The sequence below is a fragment of the Scomber japonicus genome, chromosome 22, assembly GCF_027409825.1.
Source record: "Scomber japonicus isolate fScoJap1 chromosome 22, fScoJap1.pri, whole genome shotgun sequence".
In the NCBI taxonomy this organism is placed as follows: Eukaryota; Metazoa; Chordata; class Actinopteri; order Scombriformes; family Scombridae; genus Scomber; species Scomber japonicus.
In genome coordinates, this window is record NC_070599.1 from 27,189,654 (window position 1) to 27,210,723 (window position 21,070).

At 43.5% G+C, this 21,070-nt stretch overlaps 1 protein-coding gene across 1 annotated transcript; it reads right to left on the bottom strand.

The window, feature by feature from the left end:
- Positions 1 to 11,960: 11,960 nt before the first annotated feature.
- LOC128383652 (nephronectin-like) lies at positions 11,961 to 20,595 on the bottom strand. Its single transcript, XM_053343243.1, has 13 exons — positions 20,248 to 20,595; positions 18,947 to 19,047; positions 18,419 to 18,511; positions 17,545 to 17,664; positions 17,255 to 17,374; positions 16,929 to 17,063; positions 16,041 to 16,115; positions 14,130 to 15,119; positions 13,320 to 13,403; positions 12,937 to 13,035; positions 12,668 to 12,854; positions 12,483 to 12,567; positions 11,961 to 12,358 (listed from the first exon to the last, which is right to left on the bottom strand). Exons 1-13 carry the CDS (start codon positions 20,319 to 20,321, stop codon positions 12,272 to 12,274), a joined length of 2,250 nt encoding a protein of 749 aa, XP_053199218.1. The 5' UTR covers positions 20,322 to 20,595; the 3' UTR covers positions 11,961 to 12,271.
- Positions 20,596 to 21,070: the final 475 nt, after the last annotated feature.

Sequence of the window (21,070 nt, forward strand, 5' to 3'; positions counted from 1 at the left end):
ACTGACTCCTGTGTTCCCGACAGGTTTTGAGGGGCCTCCCACACCTGATCAAAGGCAGAGATCTAAAGAAGCCAATTGAGTCCTGAGGTGTCGAGGGCCCCCACATACCTGATCACAGAAAGTGAACCAAGGAAGCCCCACTTTCCTGAGATCAGTCTCGAGGTGCCCCTTACACCTGATCTGCTGATCAGCACCTGAGAGCTGACAGGTCAGAGGTATAAACAGTGGATATAAAAAGTCTACATACACCTTTTAAATTCCAGGTTTTTGTGATGTAAAAAAAAACAGACCAATATAAATAATTTCAGAACTTATTCCATCTTTAGTGTGACCTATAACCAATCACATTCAAACTCATGTTCAATAGTAGTCACCTGGAGAGAGTTGTCTTTGTATTTGTAATTATTACATATTTTGTCTGTTACATATTTAAAGTTCCTTCACTAGAATGGATCACCTGGGACACAATGAGATGATGGTATGTGACGATCGACACTGTAAAATTCACTTATTGCATGATGGTCACCTGACTGGCCTGTTGTTAATTCTGTTACTTTGGTAGTGTCTTCAGACTTGTTGGATCACTCAATCTTCCGTGACAAGGAATACATCTATCCACTGTCACCTCTGTCCTCCTCCTCCTCCTCATCACCACCGCCATCACCCACTATAACCTCAATAATGAACATTAAGTAGAATCATCACCTTCCTGACAATGTTAACAAAAACTGTATATTACTGTTGTCAGTCACATCTGTGTCAGTCATGCAACCAGTGTGATGTGAACTTTATATACTTTATATAATAGTTTTGCAATATTTGATCTCTGACTAATTTATGCTATCATAGCATTTTCCCACATTATCATGATCACGTGAACTGTTCATAACGGGTCCCTTTAAATATGAAATGAAAACAAAATAATACAACCCCTCTCTCTCAGGCTGTGTGTGCAGGTAAGTTCAAAGGCCTCTGACCAATCAGCTCTCAGATCCTGATTGGCTGACTGGCTTCTTTTGTTTTCTTTGTTTGCTCAGCTGTGAGGGGCACCTTGAAACCGATCAACTCTGTGAGGGGCACCTTGAAACAGATCAGGTTTGAGGAGGGCTGCTTGAAGCCTATTTCACAGCCTCTGTCTCCCCCTGTCGGCACGTCGAGGAATTACAAGGGACCTGGATGGTTGTGACCGCGAAGTTTAGGACAACGGTGACCCGCTGCTGGGCTCATGTGTGCGCTTGTAAACAGGATTACAGCTTGATAACTTCCCAAAGTATTTAAAACTGAACCTGAAATCTGTGTGAAACCTCTTTATAAACTCACTGGACACTTTATTAGGAACACCCACTTGACCTGCAGGACAGACCGAAAGCTTTGTGTTTACTGTTGCTGTTTCTACATTATTTACTAAGGCATTATACTGTTCTTCAGATAAACACAACTCTGAAGCGCCTCTTAGTCCCGGCCGGAGATCGAACCGGTGTCCCATTTGTCGTACACAGAAAGCCCCGCCATTGCCAATTGGTCCATCCCACTTGCGGTGCTGTTTTCATTGGATGTCTCAGAAGCCCCGCCCCTCCACTGCGGCTGTGTATATAAATATCTACATTGCCGAAGTTTACTTAGAATATTTTTCCTTGTTGACGCCTTTGAGCAACGTTTCACCATCGTTAATTTTGCATTATTTTTTGCGTGGTTTGTTTCTTTATTGTGCAAGGTAAGATACGCTCAGTGTTCTTCAATATATATTCAGTCTCTCCTCTGCTATCGGAGTTTTCTCGTGTAAATTGTGTCCATAAAGTGAAACAACAATGTTAATTTTTAAAAAAAATCATGAACCATCCCGAAAGTTAAGGTTGTGGACATTTAATGCAATATTTTATTATTCTGGATCAGAATAGCTGTTTTAGTCGAAGCTATTTAATGAATTGGTTGAAGAACTTTAATTAAATTTAATTTGGCTTTGTGTAAATATAAGTGTTTATATTCATATTCACCATGTGGTCAGACTCATTTTGGTTGTGACGGCAATAATGTTGCTGTTTGAAAGAAGAAACTCTGTCTGCTAGATGTTAATAACGAAGGTATAAAAATAAAAGATTAATATATGTCAAATGTATATGGGTCAGTGACAAGTAAGGGCGAGGGTTATTAGTTTTATGACATTTGAAATTACATTTGCGCCTTTTTTTGTTTTGTTAAAAGTAAGACTGAATGCTCCTGAACATGTCGAATGGTGTAACCACAAAATAATGATGAATAATTAATATTTTGTCCACCCACAGTGTGTTTAAGTGGACTTATACTAATAGTAACTTCATTCTAAACATGTAAATGGTTCCTGATTGACATGATTCCCCTCTGCAATATTTAGAACAATAGTATTCCATTACTTTTATTTAATATTAAAGTTATAATGTAAGATCATGCCAAACTAGTTGATATGGTGTTTTATTGAGAATTTAGTGTTTTTAAGCATGTCAAATGTCAAATACCCTTTAAATTAGACTAAACCACATGGTCACAAAATACTTAATTAAACTTTATGTAATTTGATATCATCAGTGGTGAAAATGTCGGAAAAATAATTATTAATATATTTGTAAAAGTTTTATTAAACATAGAGATGTTGTCATATGTTTCAGCTGTCCTTCCAACATTGGATTTAAAATGATAAATTAAAAAAATTGAATTTAACTTCTAAGTGTGCTGTTGTTGACATTTTGTAGGAATGGATGAGCCAGCATTTGATTTCCTGCCTGCTCCAGGTGAGTTTGTGTTTGGTACAGTTGGACATAAAGGCATCATCACTTTGACTTTTATTTTAATGTTAGTACAGGGGGGAATAACAGGTGGGATAGCAGGTGGACTTATAATATCAGACTAGTACAACAGTCTATTGTTTCATTATTTACTGTGCTACTTTATTTTTTCATTTTTGAATTATGTTCTCCTTCTAGCTTCCCCTCCCATGCATGCTCCTGACATGCCGGTTGCTCCTCCAGCTCAGGTTTGTGGGGTTGTGAACGTCATACATTTGGCAGCAGAGTGTTGTTAAAAGCTGCAACTTAATAAACTCAGTGTTGATGTTTCAGGTCCTCCTGCCTAAGGCATGGAGACGCAGCCTGCCCCGAGAGCAGCATGAGTGGGTCAGCAAGGCCCTGTTTGTTGAGGACCAAACAGGGAGGGCAGTGTTGTCCCCTCAGCTTAAGCTTTGGTACCACCCACCAGGGCCACAGATGGAGTACAGGGAGTGTCCGTTGACACCTGACCCCTTCTTCCAGCGGCCCTTTTTCCTCTGGATGCCATATCGCATGTGGCACTACCATCTTAAATGTCCCACCTGTGAGCATAAGCTCACTGGGTGTGGGTTGTACAAGACTGTGCGCCGTGTGCTGGATCATGACGGCTGGTATTATATGGGGACTGAGTACCTGGAGTGCAGGTACTGATGAAAACATTAACTGGAAAAAGAAACCATTCACAAATTATGTAGATTTAATATACAACAGGGCATGAACAGTGTGTTGAAAGTTCTTAATAGTTCACTGTGTTTTCTGACTCAGGTTCTGTAGGAAGAAGGTGGCCAGCTGGTCAGAGTGTGTAAGGACACAGCTGGATTTCGTCCATCAGCAGCTCTTCCCAGCTGTTATGATGTATAAGTAAGTACAATGAACTACACCGGCCTCTGTACAGTCCAGTATGACACAGTGATGTTCAAAAGAAAAGTATCATATGTCAGGTCAGCCACATGAGATGAGCGTGTGTGTGGTTTAACTGTGTAACTGTTTCGTGCTGCAGACTCGCCTGCAGCCATAAAGTGGTTGGTCTGATGAAGGGGCGTACCCTTGGAAACGGTGTCAGCCGCCTGCACTCCTACCTTGTAGAGCAGCACACGGCAGAATGGATGAGGAGGTCTTTATTTTATCTACAAACCTGCTACAGGTTTTGGGTTCCTGGAGGGCAGCCTCCTCCCAAGGTTCCAAAGATGGAGCCTGTACCCAGCAGCAGATGGCTCCTGGCCACATATGCTAGGGAGTCCTTCAGCAGGATAGAGGAGCTGAAGGCAAAGGTGACTTCAACCTTCGGCTCCATCTTGAAGATGGACTCCACCAAGAAGGTAAGAAGAATTTGAATTGGTGAACAAGATGTTAATGCATATGATGTTCTGAAGCTGATGGTTGCAGTGGTTTCACACCTGTGACAGATGAACTCTCTTGTTCTTTGCAGGTGACCAGGAAGCTTGCTGGGGCAGATGCTGGTACTGCTCATTGTATGACCAGTGTAGGCAATGAGCTGGGTCAGGTTCTGATGTCCGTCCTGACTCCGTCTGCTGAGGACTTTGGACTTATGGACATGGCAAAGGGCCTACAGAAGCGGTACCAGCAGGCAGGGCGTGATCCTCCTCAAGTCCTCTATGTGGACAGAGGCTGTTGCAGCAGGGATGGAGGAACCTGCACAGCAGCAGCTCTGTTCCCTGAGTGGCCACAACTGTTGGTTAGGCTTGATGTGAGACGCTTCATCTGTAGGCTGGCGGCAGGAGTGACCTCACCTACCCACTGTCTCTACCAGCACTTTATGCAGCGTGTCTTGGTCTGCATCTTTGAGTGGGACCCAGAGGACTTGTCCCTCTTAAGGGAGGCCAAGCAGGCTGACCAGTCCAGGAGGGGTAACATGTTGACTGTAAAGGAGATGTCTCGGCACTGTCGTCGGCGCACACGTGGGACACAGGAGACCGAGCGCCTCCTTGGAGAGACTTTGCAGGCGTTAATGGGTGCTACCGACACCACCGGAATCCCGCTCCTGCAAAAGGACCAGATGGAGGAGATCTGGAGCGCCCAGCGGAAACACATTGCCTGCATCCAGGTATGGCTGCATCCCTCCTTACAGTTTGAAATTAAGATTTTAATATTGATAATCAAGTATAAAAGTCCAAATATTTCTGTTTCTGCTATAAAAACATTTGCACAGAATTATGTTCTCAGAACAAAACTGAATTTCCATGTCACCACATCCAGGATCCTCCAGGTATCCCCCTTTACACCAGGACTGGAGAGGTGAACAAAGGTGGGGTGGTTGTCCCGGTCTACCGCTGTGCCCGTGGTGTATCGTCTGTAGCGTCATTCCACATGCACCTCAACAGGTTCATCCCTGGTGAGTCTCAACACACCTAACCTAAACTCTGTTTTTCACTGTTTTTCTTCTTGTGTAAAAAATCATGACGTTCCTCTCATATTGCAGGTAGCGCAGCCAGTGGCTGCCACTTCCAGGTATACCTGTTAGAGGGGCTGACGCGGTGGAATGAAGACCAGGCACAGGCAGCAGCGGGCAGAGCCAAGTCAGGGATGATATCCTACGATGGCCGGGTGGTGCATACTCTCAACCGGCTGACTGAATATTTCTATGGGGTTCAGCAGTTTGAGAATTACACAGACCCTCTGCCTTATTCAGGTACATTAAAATACTGGAGAAGAACAAATATTTAGCAGTTCTAATATAAATCCAGTGTAAGTTAAATGAAATCACCACAGTGACTCCTGACAGATATACAAATGCTGAACTCTTCCATTGCAACAGATGAAAGAAATGGACAGAAGATAATTAAAAGACAGTACATTTATATATGTAAATAACATTATTATGATTTGTTCTTTTAGGGGAGCTGATAGGGATGTCTTACCTCTATAATCAGAGTGATCAGATGCTGCAGGATTTCCCTGATGACCTGGTTGAGCCTGACGGGGGTGAGGAGCTTGAGATTGAGGAGGAGGAGGAGGAGCTGGACGAGGAGGACATAGCTGATGAGGGGATTGATGAGTTAGTCTTCGACTCATCAGCTCCCTTGCAGCCGCTACGCCATGTGCTGTCCTCCCAGATGACTCCCGAGGCATCATCTGGTGACCAGGAGGGAGCAGTCAGCAGATCCACAGTTAGTAGATATTAATTAATGACGCTACATTGGCATTGTTCAGGTTGTTATTGTCATATCCTGAACTGATCAACTTAATTTTTTAACCTCCGATTTCTGTGTGCTTCAGGTCAGTATTTACCAAGACATGCCACCACTGGAGGAAGAGGAGGAGGAGCCCATTGCAGGCCCATCTTGGGCTTTTCCTGTCCCAAACACCTCCATCACTGCTGCCACAGCCGCCACCGTCAGCTCCGCTCCCCATGCTGCCATACTTCCTCCTACCACCACAGTCGCCACCGTCAGCTCCGCTCCCCATGCTGCCATACTTCCTCCTACCACCACCGCCGCCACCGTCAGCTCCGCTCCCCATGCTGCCATACTTCCTCCTAGCACCACAGTCGCCACCCTCAGCTCCGCTCCCCATGCTGCCATACTTCCTCCTACCAGCACAGCCGCCACCGTCAGCTCCGCTCCCCATGCTGCCATACTTCCTCCTACCAGCACAGCCGCCACCGTCAGCTCCGCTCCCCATGCTGCCATACTTCCTCCTACCACCACAGCCGCCACCGTCAGCTCCGCTCCCCATGCTGCCATACTTCCTCCTACCACCACCGCCGCCACCGTCAGCTCCGCTCCCCATGCTGCCATACTTCCTCCTACCACCACAGCCGCCACCGTCAGCTCCGCTACCCATGCTGCCATACTTCCTCCTACCACCACCGCCGCCACCGTCAGCTCCGCTCCCCATGCTGCCATACTTCCTCCTACCAGCACAGCCGCCACCGTCAGCTCCGCTCCCCATGCTGCCATACTTCCTCCTACCACCACCGCCTCCACCGATGCTCCAGCCACATCAACGATGTACAACCGCAAGAGGATGATGGCCAGGCAGGCGGAGGCAGCGAAGAGGGGGAAGACTCTTAAATTCAGAGCCCCCTCGATTGTTCACTGTAGGTCGTGTGGCAAGAGGAAGATCAAGGAGACTGGACATAGACTGTTGACGAAAGCCAACGGGCAGCGGGTGAACTACTGTCCTGTAGCTGCAGAGGGACAGTGCCCCGAGGACTGGCTGGCTGGATTGGAGTGAATGTTTGTAAATAGTGTGTTTTATTAACTGTAAATAGTTTGTTTTTTTAGTGGGTTTTTAATTTTTTTGTTGTTGTAAATAGCACATATACATCTGACCATTGGCATTGCAACAGCCTCAGGGCTGCTCTGAAGCTGCAGCTTGGTGAAGCCAAGCAGGAAGGAAAATCTGGGCCTGGAACTCAGTTCATAATTGTATAGCTACATACATCTATACAGTGTGTGTGTAAATAATATAATTAATATAAATATGATAAACTGGTGATCATCTTGTGTGGCCCAAATAAGCGCTACTCACTCACTGTGATTGTTGGGTGATTTACATGTGTGACTATGTTCAGCACTGCTCTCTGTCCTAAATGCTGTCACTGCATTACAGCCACTTTAATTCTGAATGTTGAATGTTACAGTTCAGCTTTGCACTCTTGGTGCATTTATTTCTGTGAAAGCCTGATGTTAATAACACTGTGTGTTTGTAGCAGAAAGGCTCCACATCACTTTGACACCGAACCAACGCTCTTGTTCACTTGCACTGATCATAAATAATGTTTATTGTAGCCTTCTTGCCCTTCAGTTGAATTATTGTGACTTTATTTCTGAATGTTCAATATGTTGCACTTAACATTCAGTGTTAATAGCAGAAAGTTTCTGTTGGTGACTTTTATATAATCGTGGATTTGCACTACAGCGGTTTTGTGAACATTTTGTGAAACATGTTCTGTACTGGACCTCAGTAACACTGAACACCTGATACCAAACTCTGTTGAACTCTGAAACGTTCAGAGTCACATTATTTCAACACAGTTTTGTTACAACTGGATTTATTAATCACTGAGTTGACAGGAATAAATTCAGTGGCATTTTCAAAATAAGATTTTCTTTGTCTTCTTCCATCATTACTTGCTTGATCTTCATACTGTGTTCACATTACATCACACAGAAAACTGTCATTTAGGTCTAGTCTAAGAGTAGACTTGTTACTCAATGCATATTTTTACATAATCTTGTTTTTAGGACTAGTCTTAATCTTTGTCTGAGAAACTGTCCCTATATGTATATTTATAAAAAGAGGAAGGGTTAAAGGTCTTATCTGAAGTGGGTCTACCTGGCGTCTTCACCAACTCACTTAATCAATTCACACATGTGATTGGTGGATGATTGACAGAGCTGACGACTGACTGGATGTAATTATTTTGCGCATAGTACCTTGATCACAAGTAAATGAATTGTATTTAGAACAAAAGCGCTTATAAACAGTAACATGTATTCTCAACATTTTGATCATATATAAGATAAACATGAAGCTGTAGACATGAACATGTGGTGATCAACATGAAGTAAAAGTATGCCATAATAACCATTAGCCTCAAATAATCTCAGATTCAGATTCAGTTTTATTCATCCCAGAGGGGTAATTCAGTTTCTACGAGCCCAACCTCACTCAAACAGTCTGTAATCAACCACATTCGCTCCTACACAACATCAGAGCAGGTGACAAATGACCAGAGGGGAAATAAAATACAATACTACAAAATACTACACTAAATACAGCTGAATAATCTGTTGCTAATGCAGATTTTGCTTTCCCTTTCATGTAGCCTCAAAAATCAAAAGTCATTGGTGCTATGATTGGATGTTGTTACATGTTCTGTCCACCAGGTGTCAGTAGCGGCTCGTAATGAACCAACAGTAAATAGTGAAATAGGAGATAGAGTAAGAAGACACACGAAGAGTCATCCAATAAATGAGTTACGTGTGGAATAAACCCTCATCCTTCCACACACACACTGGTAATGACTCTTATGGTTTACTGGGTTCAGTTTCTTTCTGTTGTAGCAACGTCATGATGTCCAATATTATCATCCTTCAGTTTACTGCGTTTACTTCATGCAGTAACATGCAGTAGCTTTACATTCATGTCACATTCACACACTTCTCTGGATCATTGTGGGGTTAAGTATCTTGCCAAAAGAAGCTGGGAATTAAACCGCTGATCTTCTGATTAGTGGACGACTGCTCTACTTCCTGAGCCACAGCTGGCCCAACCTCACATCTGGATGAGTGGCTTAACTTCTCTATATCGTTTCATGTACTAAAAGTGGAACAACAGCCATTCAGCCCGGTGTAAGACTGGAATATAGTGATTTTGTGTTATTCCGGTAGCACGCGTACTAAAATTGGAACGATACAGAGAAGATTGGACTGGCTCCTATAAAAAAAAAAAATAGCGTTTAATTTCGCATCAAAGTGTTTCCTCTTTATTTCTGTCGCAGTTCAGTTCTGCTCCTTTAATACGACTGCTGACACTGATCAATAACTGAATGAACTTACTGTGTTTTAAAGCTGTTTGTGTTACTTTTTAAAGAGTACAATTAAAGGAGGTAAACATGCTTTGACTACTTCCTGAGCCACAGCTGGTCCAACTTCACATCTGGATGAATGGCTTAACTTGTCTGTATCGTTTCAATTTTAGTAGATGTGCTACTGGAGTGTGTTACTCCGGTAGCACCTCTACTAAAATTGGAACGATACAGAGAAGTTTGGCCATTCAGCCCGATGTAAGGCTGGAATATAGTGATTTTGTGTTATTCCGGTAGCACGTGTACTAAAATTGGAACGATACAGAGAAGATTGGCCTGGCCCCTTAATCTAAGATCGTTCCAATTTTAGTAGATGTGCTACCGGAGTAACACACGTACAACAGTAGCACATGTACTAAAATGGAAACGATATAGAGAAGTTAATCTTCATATGGGCCAGTCCAATCTTCTCTGTATCGTTCCACTTTTAGTATATGTGCTACCGGAATAACACAAAATCACCATATTCCAGCCTTCAAGGGGAAAAAAAAAAAAAAAAAATCGTCTAATTTCGCATCAAAGTGTTTCCTCTTTATTTCTGTCACAGTTCAGTTCTGCTCCTTTAATACGACTGCTGACACTGATCAATAACTGAATGAACTCACTGTGTTTTAAAGCTGTTTAAAGACGTCAACTTGGACTCTGAGGAACTTTTTAAGTCAATTTTTCAACTTGTATTACCATTAGATTTATTGATTCATCAGAGACACGGTTGATTGGTGGATTAACTGCTCGTGATCACCAGCAGGAGGCAGCAACAGGCAGAGAGAGAGGAGAGGTGATTACACACACACACACACACACACACACAGGAAGCTAAATCACAGGTTTAACTCGTCTCATGTATGTTGTGTGTCTATAAACTGAAGAATCTGTCGAGCTCGCAGTAAAACTACAAATCAGGTTTCCTGCCGCTCCGCCCAGAGAGAGAGAGAGAGAGAGAGAGAGAGAGAGAGAGAGTGTGTGTGTGTGTGTGTTTCTAAAGCAGATGTTAAACACACAAATCACCAGATGTGTTACCGCCCTCCTCCTCCTTCCTCTTCCTCTCTCTACCTGCAGGTTAAAGGTCAGAGGTCAAGTATTGGGGTGGAGCGTCTACACCTGCACTGACAGAGGCTGCTTTGTTCCTAATGAAGATTAAATGGAGTAACTTTTGATTAATTTGGTCGTTCAATCATAAAAACGTTGAATATTAGCTGCTGTTCTTGTGTCAGGTGGTTTGGATCCTGACTTCCTGTGGCTCATTAATGACAGCAGCAGTGAGACTGTTGCACCTCCTATAATTTAACCATCAGCTCAAATTTGACTGATTTTGACATTTGAAAGCAATAAAAACACTTTGAATGACTTTTAGCATGTAGGCTACTATTTATACTATTACTGTTTTATTTTCCATCTTTTATTACATCAATGTTTGTTTGTTTTTTAAAATAGTTTCATGCTCCTTGAATATGAGGCACTAGTTGGATGTTTTAAAACACTCTGAGCTGCATTTATTGTATGAAATAAAGTTATAATTATTATTAAGTCACACTGAATTATATCAGTATGTGTTTTAATCTTGTTAATGACACAAATAACTAAACACGTCAGCAACAGTTAGCGATGTTATTTATATGTCTAGATAAGCTGGTGATATTAAAGAAAAGATGTAAAATCATTGTTTATTTCCCATGAAAGACAAATAAGCTGTTAAAAAATTCATTATAATGACAAACAAACTTATAATAACAGTTATTTATCTCACAATAGCGTTAACGCGTTAATCGTGATCAGATTAATGCAATCCATAACGCATTAATTTTTTTTAATCTCATTTTAATGTGTCAAGCCTTTTTGTCCCTTCTACTCCCCCGTAGACGGCTCCTCTAGCTGTAGCGCTATGCTTTGAAGTGGCCTCCTGCAATAAACCTACCGCGGCCCAGTTTCCTTCTTCCTCTTTTCCTTCCTTCCGTCTGTCCTTCCTACCTTCCTTTCTCCCTTCCTCCTTGTCGTCTTCTTTTCCTTCCTTCCTTCCTCCCTCCTTCCCTTCCCTCCCGTAGACGGCTCCTCTAGCTGTAGCGCTATGCTTTGAAGTGGCCTCCTGCAGTAAACCTACCGCACTGATGGAAGAGAGCTACTGGACTTTTGAACGGCTTGTTTAACTTTAAAACACTTCCAGACGCTTCAGTTGACAAGTCAAAAGTAAAATGCAACCTGTGTCAAACGGAGTTTAACTACCACCGGAGTACGTGGAGTTTGAGTTAGCACCTCCACGCTAAACACCCAGGTGCAGCCAAGCCAGCCTCAGCTCCACCAAAGGACCATTTTGGAGTGTGGGAGTCGCAGCAGAGCCGTGATTGATTCCCAGTTAAGACACTCTGGTAAGAAATGCTTTACATTATGGGCTTAAAACTGCCTTCAAATGGAAAATAACAGGATTTTAAACATGCTATTCAAAACGCCATTAATCGCGATTAACTATGGAAATTCTGTGATTAATCTCGATTAAATAAATTAATCGTTTGACAGCCCTACTAAACAACATGTTTACTTGGTCGGAGGCTGAAGAAAGAACTCTGTTAAACAATAAAAAACCCTCTGAGAATATTTCACTTACAAAAATAAAAGCAAAGTTCAGTTTCAGTGAATGTTTGACTTCGTTTCCATCTGAACGCTGAAGGTCAAAGGTCACAGGAGTTCCTCTGTCGCTCTGCTGAGTTAGTGTTTTTAGTCTTTTAGTTTTTTTTCCTCCTTCTCAGAAAGAGTTTAAATAACGAAGCAACGAAGAAATTCATCTAGAAACTGCTGAACGTCAAACAGTTTACAGGATTTATTGTTATATATAAAAAAACAGCAGCTTCGTCTTTTAAATTATCTCTGATTCATCAGTTTTGAAAAGTTTTAAATTGTCCGTTTGTGTGAGGACGCTGTGATGTCATCGACACGCCCCCCGTCTCAGTCTGACATCATCCACGGCGATTTGTCCTCGTCGTCCTTTCCTTCGCTCGGCCTTCAGCAACACCTGCACACACACACACACACACACACACACACACACACACACACACACACACACACACACACCTGTAATCAGCGTCGACACACGCTAACACAGGAAACTCGTCTTTAGCTCACGTGTGTCTCACCTTGTCCAGAGCGTGCGTCGTCAAGGTAACCTGCGTCTGTCTCCAGCCGTGTCCACCTGTCCTGCTCCAGAGGGCGGGACTATACCTGCAACAGCCAATCAGGAACAAGACTCCACCGATCAGAGGAAACAGATTCAACATTTGATTTTTTAAATTATTAATATTTAAACTATCTTCTCGGCTACCTTTGGGTTCGTCCTTTCTTTCGGATAAAGAGTTGCAGCACGCCCACGTGATGCCCCGTCAACCAATGAGAGAAGGAGAAACACAGGTCGCCATGGTTCCAGGGCGGGACTATTTGGACGGCCAATCGAGCGCCACGGATGCTCCTTTGTCCCGCCTTCAGCTCTGGCACAGACAGGTAACGTCCGCCTGAGTGACAGAACACAATATACAATAAATACAGTCTGACGGAGAAAATGATGAACTATGTTGTATGAGAAGTGTTCGTTACCTTCAGAGGTGTGAACAGTTTCCCACTGCAGGTCACCGTCTCTGTCAGACATCCAATCACAGACTCCGTGATCGAAGGAACAGTGAAATACTCCGACCTCTGAAACACACCAAGTACGTAACAGATGACTGACAGACTACTTCACACTGGACACCAAATTACAACCAGTCAGTCACACAAAGCAACAGAATCATAAAGTAATGACATTCAGACTGAGCAATACTTGAGCAATCAGAGCAGTCCATCAGTAAGATTCATAAAATCCATAAAACATCAAATCAGTCGTCCAGGCAGTTAATAAGATCACATATGATGAAGACAATGTCCCAGAGTTCAACACAAGTCATAAAAACTATCTTACAGGGAAAAGAAAATCATCTCACCAGGATCGTCTTTGGCTTCGTCTGCCGTGTTTCCCAACTCGATGTCAAACTCCCAGACCTGGTTCTGACCCGGGTTACGAGGGACTGCAACACACACACGATTAAAAAGGATAAGTAACGATTCTTTTCTATCATTTATCACATCATCTTTTGTTTTGTTGTTGAAATAGTGAAAATGTTCCCAGAGCTCAAGCTTGCATCTTCAAATATCTCATCAATGATAGAAAACAGCAAATATTCACCTTTAAGAAGCTGTGTGACTTTAAGACATCACTTCAATAGTTAATCACTTATGAATGATAATTGTTTGTGATGGCCACAGCCACACCATGGTAAAATCTAATCCACTCACTCTCCACTTCAGTTTGATTTCCTACACAGGTTAATTTAATTTGCAGCCAACCACACCAAACAGTTAACATTACACTATCACACCACACAGTTATTTGATTTAGAAGTTTGTTTATTTTGAACCTTTTGTAGAATTTTCTGTTGTATTAATAATTTCTTTCTTTTGTTTGAGTTACCGTGGTTGTGAGGCCTCTTTCTGGTGGACCAAAAGGCGGGGCTAAGGGTGGAGTGCTCAAGGGTGGCCAAGCTCATCAGGCTGGACTACTTCCTGCTGTGCCATAGTTGGGGATTTGGGGTTTAGTTATCTTTTGTTGACCTCTTTTATAGTTTGCCTTGGTTTTTGTATAAGATTTCATTTTTGGGGTAAATAAAACCCTATTCTTTTGAATTTATATTCCTGTGTCCTCATTGTCTCACTGCTCGATCCCTGACATTGTCGACTGTTTTTCTGTTACTCACTGTGAACGTCTCCTCTCTGTTTCTGCGTCACGTCCTTGTTGATCTTGTTGTTCACTGTGGTTGTTGCCATGGAAACGGTGGTGGTGGTCGTCGTGGCGACTGTGGTAGCGATCGTTGGCGTTGTCGTCATTGCCGTAGTTGTAGTTGTAGTTGTATCCAGTTGGGTTGTAGTTGGCACAGGAGCAGATGTACTCACAGTGGTTGTAGGTAAAGGTGGTGCAGTACTTGGAACAGTACTGGACGTAGTAGTAGCAGGTGTTGTTGTAGTAATAGGTGTAGTAGTAGTAACAGGCGTAGTAACAGGTGTTGTAGTAACAACAGGTGTAGTAGTAGTAATAATAAGAGGAGTGGTTTCTGATGTAGTAAGAAGTGTTGTAGTAGTAGTAACAGGTGTAGTAGTAGGTATTGAAGTGGTGGTTGTAGCAGCCAGAGTAGTTGTTGCTATGGTGATGGTCGTCGTGGGGACCGTAGTGGTTGGCTGTGCTGTAGTAGTAGTAAAAGGTGTAGAAGTAGTAATAACAGGCGTAGTAGTAACAGGTGTAGTAGTAGTAATAACAGGTGTAGTTGTAGTAATAGGTGTAGTAACAGGTGTAGTTGTAACAGGTGTAGTAACAGGTGTAGTAGTAATAGGTGTAGTAACAGGTGTAGTAGTAATAGGTGTAGTAACAGGTGTAGTAGTAATAGGTGTAGTAGCAGGTGTAGTAGTAACAGGTGTAGTAGTAATAGGTGTAGTAGTAACAGGTGTAGTAGTAGTAATAACAGGTGTAGTAACAGGTGTAGTAGTAGGTGTTGAAGTGGTGGTTGTAGCAGCCAGAGTAGTTGTTGCTATGGTGATGGTCGTCGTGGGGACCGTAGTGGTTGGCTGTGCTGTAGTACTAATAGTAGTAGTGGTAGTGGTGGTGGTGGTGGTGATGGGAGTTGTAGTTGTTGTAGTTGTTGTAGTTGTTGTAGTTCTGGGTCTCGGAGGCTCCAGAGGGATTCTGGGTATCGCTGAGTGAAAACAGACAGAAAGTAGCGGCTCAGATTTTTGGTCTAAAATCGACTTTTTCAGCATGAAAACATGAAAAATTACACAAAACATCAAAATAACTAAAAATCTATTGTCATGTTTCAGTGAGCAGACGAGTTCAGAGCGGCTTCTCCAGGAAAACCAGTAAAGACGACAACATTTAACTAAAGAGCGAGAAAAGATGACATCATGATCATTATTACAGCTAACGGAGAGACAGGAGAGAGCTGGAGGGAAACTACAGGAGAGATGATGCATGTATGTGTGACCCTGAGAGACGAGGAGGAGGGTCAGGGTTAGGAGGAGGAGACGAGGAGGGTTAGGGTTAGGAGGAGGAGGAGGGTTAGGGTTAGGAGGAGGGTTAGGAGGAGGAGGGTTAGGGTTAGGAGGAGGAGACGAGGAGGGTTAGGGTTAGGAGGAGGGTTAGGGTTAGGAGGAGGAGACGAGGAGGGTTAGGGTTAGGAGGAGGAGGAGGCGAGGAGGGTCAGGGTTAGGAGGAGGAGGAGGAAGGTTAGGGTTAGGAGGAGGAGGACGAGGAGGGTTAGGAGGAGGAGGAGACGAGGAGGGTTAGGGTTAGGAGGAGAAGACGAAGAGGAAGGTTAGGGTTAGGAGGAGGAGGCGAGGAGGGTTAGGGTTAGGAGGAGAAGACGAGGAGGGTCAGGGTTAGGAGGAGGAGGGTTAGGGTTAGGAGGAGGAGGCGAGGAGGGTTAGGGTTAGGAGGAGAAGACGAGGAGGGTCAGGGTTAGGAGGAGGAGGAGGAAGGTTAGGGTTAGGAGGAGGAGGAGGAAGGTAAGGGTTAGGAGGAGGAGGAAGGTTAGGGTTAGGAGGAGGAGGAGGAGGAGGAGGGTTAGGAGGAGGAGGAGACGAGGAAGGTTAGGGTTAGGAGGAGGAGACGCTGTTACCTTTACAGCTGCCGTCTTTACAGCGGCACTTTGGAGAAGACGGATTCAAAGAGCAGAACGGCCGAGAGTCTTTATCTGAAACCACAGAAACCATTGTTAGAAGATTAGCAAAAGACTGTTTCCATTCACTCCTGTTGTATAAATATCAGCAGATAAACAGCAGGTGGCGCTAATCTAACACTCAACCATAGACTGTAAATAAGAATCAACCTGTCAATCAGGACGTAGCCACGCCCTAATGCATACCCTGCTTTATCGTCACATATAAAATCAGGGAGGCCAAAATGTCCCAAATGAACATCATACTGCATTGAAGAAGGCTTGTACTCCTTGAAGTCGTCCTCGGCGGCTTGTTTAACTTTAAAACACTTCCAGACGCTTCAGTTGACAAGTCAAAAGTAAAATGCAACCTGTGTCAAACGGAGTTTAACTACCACCGGAGTACGTGGAGTTTGAGTTAGCACCTCCACGCTAAACACCCAGGTGCAGCCAAGCCAGCCTCAGCTCCACCAAAGGACCATTTTGGAGTGTGGGAGTCGCAGCAGAGCCGTGATTGATTCCCAGTTAAGACACTCTGGTAAGAAATGCTTTACATTATGGAAATTCTGCAATTAATCTCGATTAAAAAAATCAATCGTTTGACAGCCCTAAATATAACTAATAAGTCATTAATCATTGACTGGACGTAGATCAACAGATCGATTAACATCAGAAGTCTGGAACAATAAAATTCGGGATTTTCCCGCCAAATTTTGCTCAAATCACATAAAACATTTTATAACCATGATTATTGGATAGAAAACAATATTTAACCCTTTCATGACTATTAAAAACCTTCTTGTGAAATCAGCTTCCAATAAGAAACCATATCAGATATTTCAGCCTCACCGATGCAGCTGTAGCGTCCGTTGATGTACGTGAGTTTGAAGCCGAGGTGACATTTACACAGGAAGCTGCCGAACGTGTTCATGCACTTCCTGCGACGAGGACACACACCACCACCCGACACACACTCATCAATGTCTGCAGAGAGAGAGAGAGAGAGAGAGAGAGACAGAGAGAGAGAGAGAGAGAGAGAGAGAGAGAGAGAGAGAGAGAGAGAGAGAGAGAGAGAAAAAGAGAGAGAGAGAGAGACAGAGAGAGAGAGAGAGAGAGACGGTTGAGGATAAACTCGACTTCGGTATCGATCTCCACAGACTGAACGACTGACTCACCCACACAGGTGCGTCTGTCGGGTCCCAGCCGTAACCCCGGCGACGGACAGGTACACCGGACCGCCCCTTTGATGACCTCACAGCCGTACTGACAGTTGGCATGGTAACAGGTTCGAGCATCTGGAAGCAATTATAAAACTTTTTCACTTCATCCTGAATCTGTTTGGACACTCGTGGGTTAAAATAAATAAATACATGTGTGTGTGGTTGTTGTGTGTACGTGTGTTTATATGTGTGTGTGTGTGTGTGTGTGTGTGTGTGTGTGTGTGTGTGTGTGTGTATAAACTCACTCCTGCAGCTCCCATCCGGCTGCAGCATGTATCCGTCCATACAGTAACACTTGTAGCTGCCAGGCGTGTTCATACAGCGATGCTTACAGGGCCGAGGCTTCAGACCGCACTCGTTCAGGTCTGAGACACGCACACACACACACACACACACGCACACACACATACACACACCATTAAACATTGAACTGGAGGAACATCTTCTCTGCTTTCACTCACCTTGTCAAATTGTTGGATTAACCTTTGACACTCTGCTCCACAGGTCACAAAGAGCATTTCAAGTGTTTGTGTGTATGTGTGTGTGTGTGTGTATGTGTGTATGTGTGTATGTGTGTGTGTGTGTGTGTGCGTGTGTGTGTGTGCAGTGTTATATTACAGAGTGTGTGTAAATGCTTCAGTTTAAAGCCAGATGTTGTTTTATAGTCAGGATATGACTCATAATGTAGTCTCTAATCAGGAGATTAACACTGTATGTGTGTGTGTGTGTGTGTGTGTGTGTGTGTATGTGCGTGTGCTTGAGTGTGTGTTGGTGGGTGGAGTACGCCTGAGTGTTTGTGTGTCTTGGTCTTAGTTTGGAAACAGCAGAGTGTGTGTGTGTGTGTGTGTTTTGGGGGTCTTTAGGTAAAACACGCCTTTGCAGGTCAAACAAGCATGACAAGAATGTGTCTGCTCTCTTTTTCTCAGAGGCATGATGGGAAATCAAACGTCTGTGAGGCCGGCACACACCCGAACGTTTGTCCCTCTATACCTGTGAGGACTCTGAATCTAATCTGAACCTTCAAACAGACCACCATGTCCCCACACAGGCTTCAAACAGGTCCTCACAAATACAGCAAAACAAGCACATACACACACACACACACACACACACGGTTACCTTGGTTACAGGCCTTGCCGGTGTATCCTGGGTGACATTTGCATCGGTCCGGTCCAACACACTCTCCGTGTTTACAGCCCTGCTGACAGTAAGCTACACACGCACACGCACACACACACACACACACACACACACACACACACACACAGTTAATATACATTTCAGGTATTTAATCATCAGTATAAATGAACTATTTTTTTCTCCCTTAAAGAGACAGGAGCTAAAACGGCCTGTTAACAGTCAGAGGCTGAACTGAGCGGCTGCATAAAGGACCAGTAGAAGATAAATAAGGAGTTTTTATTCCAGTAGAGACTCAGAATATTAATATAGAGATGCAGATGTGAAGAATATGTGTCCTTTAAATAAGTGTCTCCTATTTCTTACAGTGTAGTCTTGTCCAGAGAGATATCTGCAGTGTCGATTTAAAGTTTCTCTGAGGTGGTTTTAATGAAAGTTAACAGGATTTATAATAACTCGTCTAAATCTCGTCAAACTGCATTTTTTATGTTGTGTGTTTAGTGTCCTCACGTTGACAGCGTCCCCAGTCCATCGGTCTCCAGCCCCAACAACACTCCACGCTGTTGCCGTAGCGACAGAGACCATTGGACAACACCGGCTGGTTCACCCAGCTACAAGACACACATTAACACACACATTAACACACACACACACACACACACACACACACACACACACATATATATATATATACATCTTCAGAGTTCATGGTTGTTTGTTCTTTAGCGGCCGACATCAGCTGATCTTTATAAACCCAGAGTGTGAAAGTGTAATAAAAGGAGGGTGAAATGTAAAATGTCATGTTCAGAGGCAGCTGAGTGTTAAAGTTCCAGTTCAGACCGGCTGCAGAGTGTCTGAGTGTCTGCTCCTCGCTCTTCATCTCCTGTTTCCACCTGCCTGTCTCAACATGAATTATATCAGCGGGGGGACGGAGGTGTACTCTGCTTTTTCCACCAACCCCCCCCACTCCACCCTCCACCCCCCTTACATACTTTCTTTCTTTCCCGTCACGCTTTACACCACTTTTGTCCTCCGTCTGTCCCAGTCTCCCAGTCTTCCATCATTATTTCCTCTCCTTGCCATTTCACCCCACCTCTGACACCATGATGCTCATTCTGACTTCAGTTCAGTGTAACTCTTCATCTGTCTTTATCCTCCTCCACTAACAGCTCTTAATGACTCATGATTCATTGTGTTTTGCAGATCAGACAGCATCAGTGAGTCCAATGTGAAGCAAACGAAAGCAGTTAGAAGAGAAGTCTCAATAATTACACAGTTGATGGCAGTAAAACAGTAAAGTATTCAGACCAGAACTAAAACCACATGTAACAGTAGTAATTACAGCTGTCAGATAAATGCAGGAAAATAAATTAAAAGCTGCAAAAAATGAAGTAATAAGTACTCAAAATTGCAGCATTGTGCTGCTAAAAGGTTTCATTTCCATCTGATGTTACATAAATGTGTTTAACATGTTTTTAACTTCATTTTATGTCTTTTTTAACATGAAGCTTGAACTTGGTGCTTCTGTGTCTTTGTTAAAAACACTTGGAGCTGATTGACAGGTGTGATACAAATATAGATTATTGTTATAACTACTATGAATACTGCAATAATATCTACTCAAAATATGTTGAGTATGCAGTGAACAAAACACCAACAAATTAGCCTACATTTCTCTTTATCACTAATGTTACAGGTAATTAATGAAATGCACTATAGATCACGTGAGTCATATAACCCTATAATCCCAACTTTACATTCAGTATACAGTACCAGTCTGTTTGTGTTCATATTCAGAGGTAAATCCTGACCTGTCGTAGTCCTGGCCACGGCTCCATGAACAGAACCAGGACAGCAGAGCCAGGCTGACCCGGATCAGCAGCATCCTGTAACACGGGACCCCAACAGAGCCGGTCCGGTCCGACCCGGGACAATAAAACAAACTAATATCCACCTCTGGAAACGGTCTGACACAACATCACAGCACGGCGGCAGCGCACGAGCAGAAATATGATATTAAATAATCCAGTAAATGAACATTAAACGGTGAGACGTTAAAAAAACACGCAGTTATCACATTCAATTAGTTTTTAAGGTGAAAAAATAGAGTTAGAATATTCTGAACTATAATATAGATAAAGTGAGAGAAGACGCGCCGGTAAGTTTCGGTCAAACACGTGATTTAAGACAATAAGACGTTCAATTAAAGTCGAAAAAAAGACTGCGGTGACTGACGTAGAGCACGAGCACACGGCGCGCGAACACGAACGTTCTGAAGGTGAGCGAGAGAATAGAAGAGAATCCTCCGCGTGCGCTCCGTGATTGGCCCGTCTAGAATTCGAACGTATTGTGGTGTCGCGTGCCGGTGGACAGTGGGAGGCACGAGGGGAAGTTCTTCATCCACACACACACACACACACACACACACACACACACACACACACTCTGACGCTTTGACGTAAACACACACTGACGGTGGGCGCGTGTGTATGTTCGCTCGTGTTGACAGTAAACAGCTCGAGCTCATTTGTCAGGAAATTAAGTCACTAACCTGCTGACATGTTAGTAACTAGACCCAAGTACATTTACTCAAGTACTGTACAGTTAGAGATTCTTGTACTTTACTGTAGTACA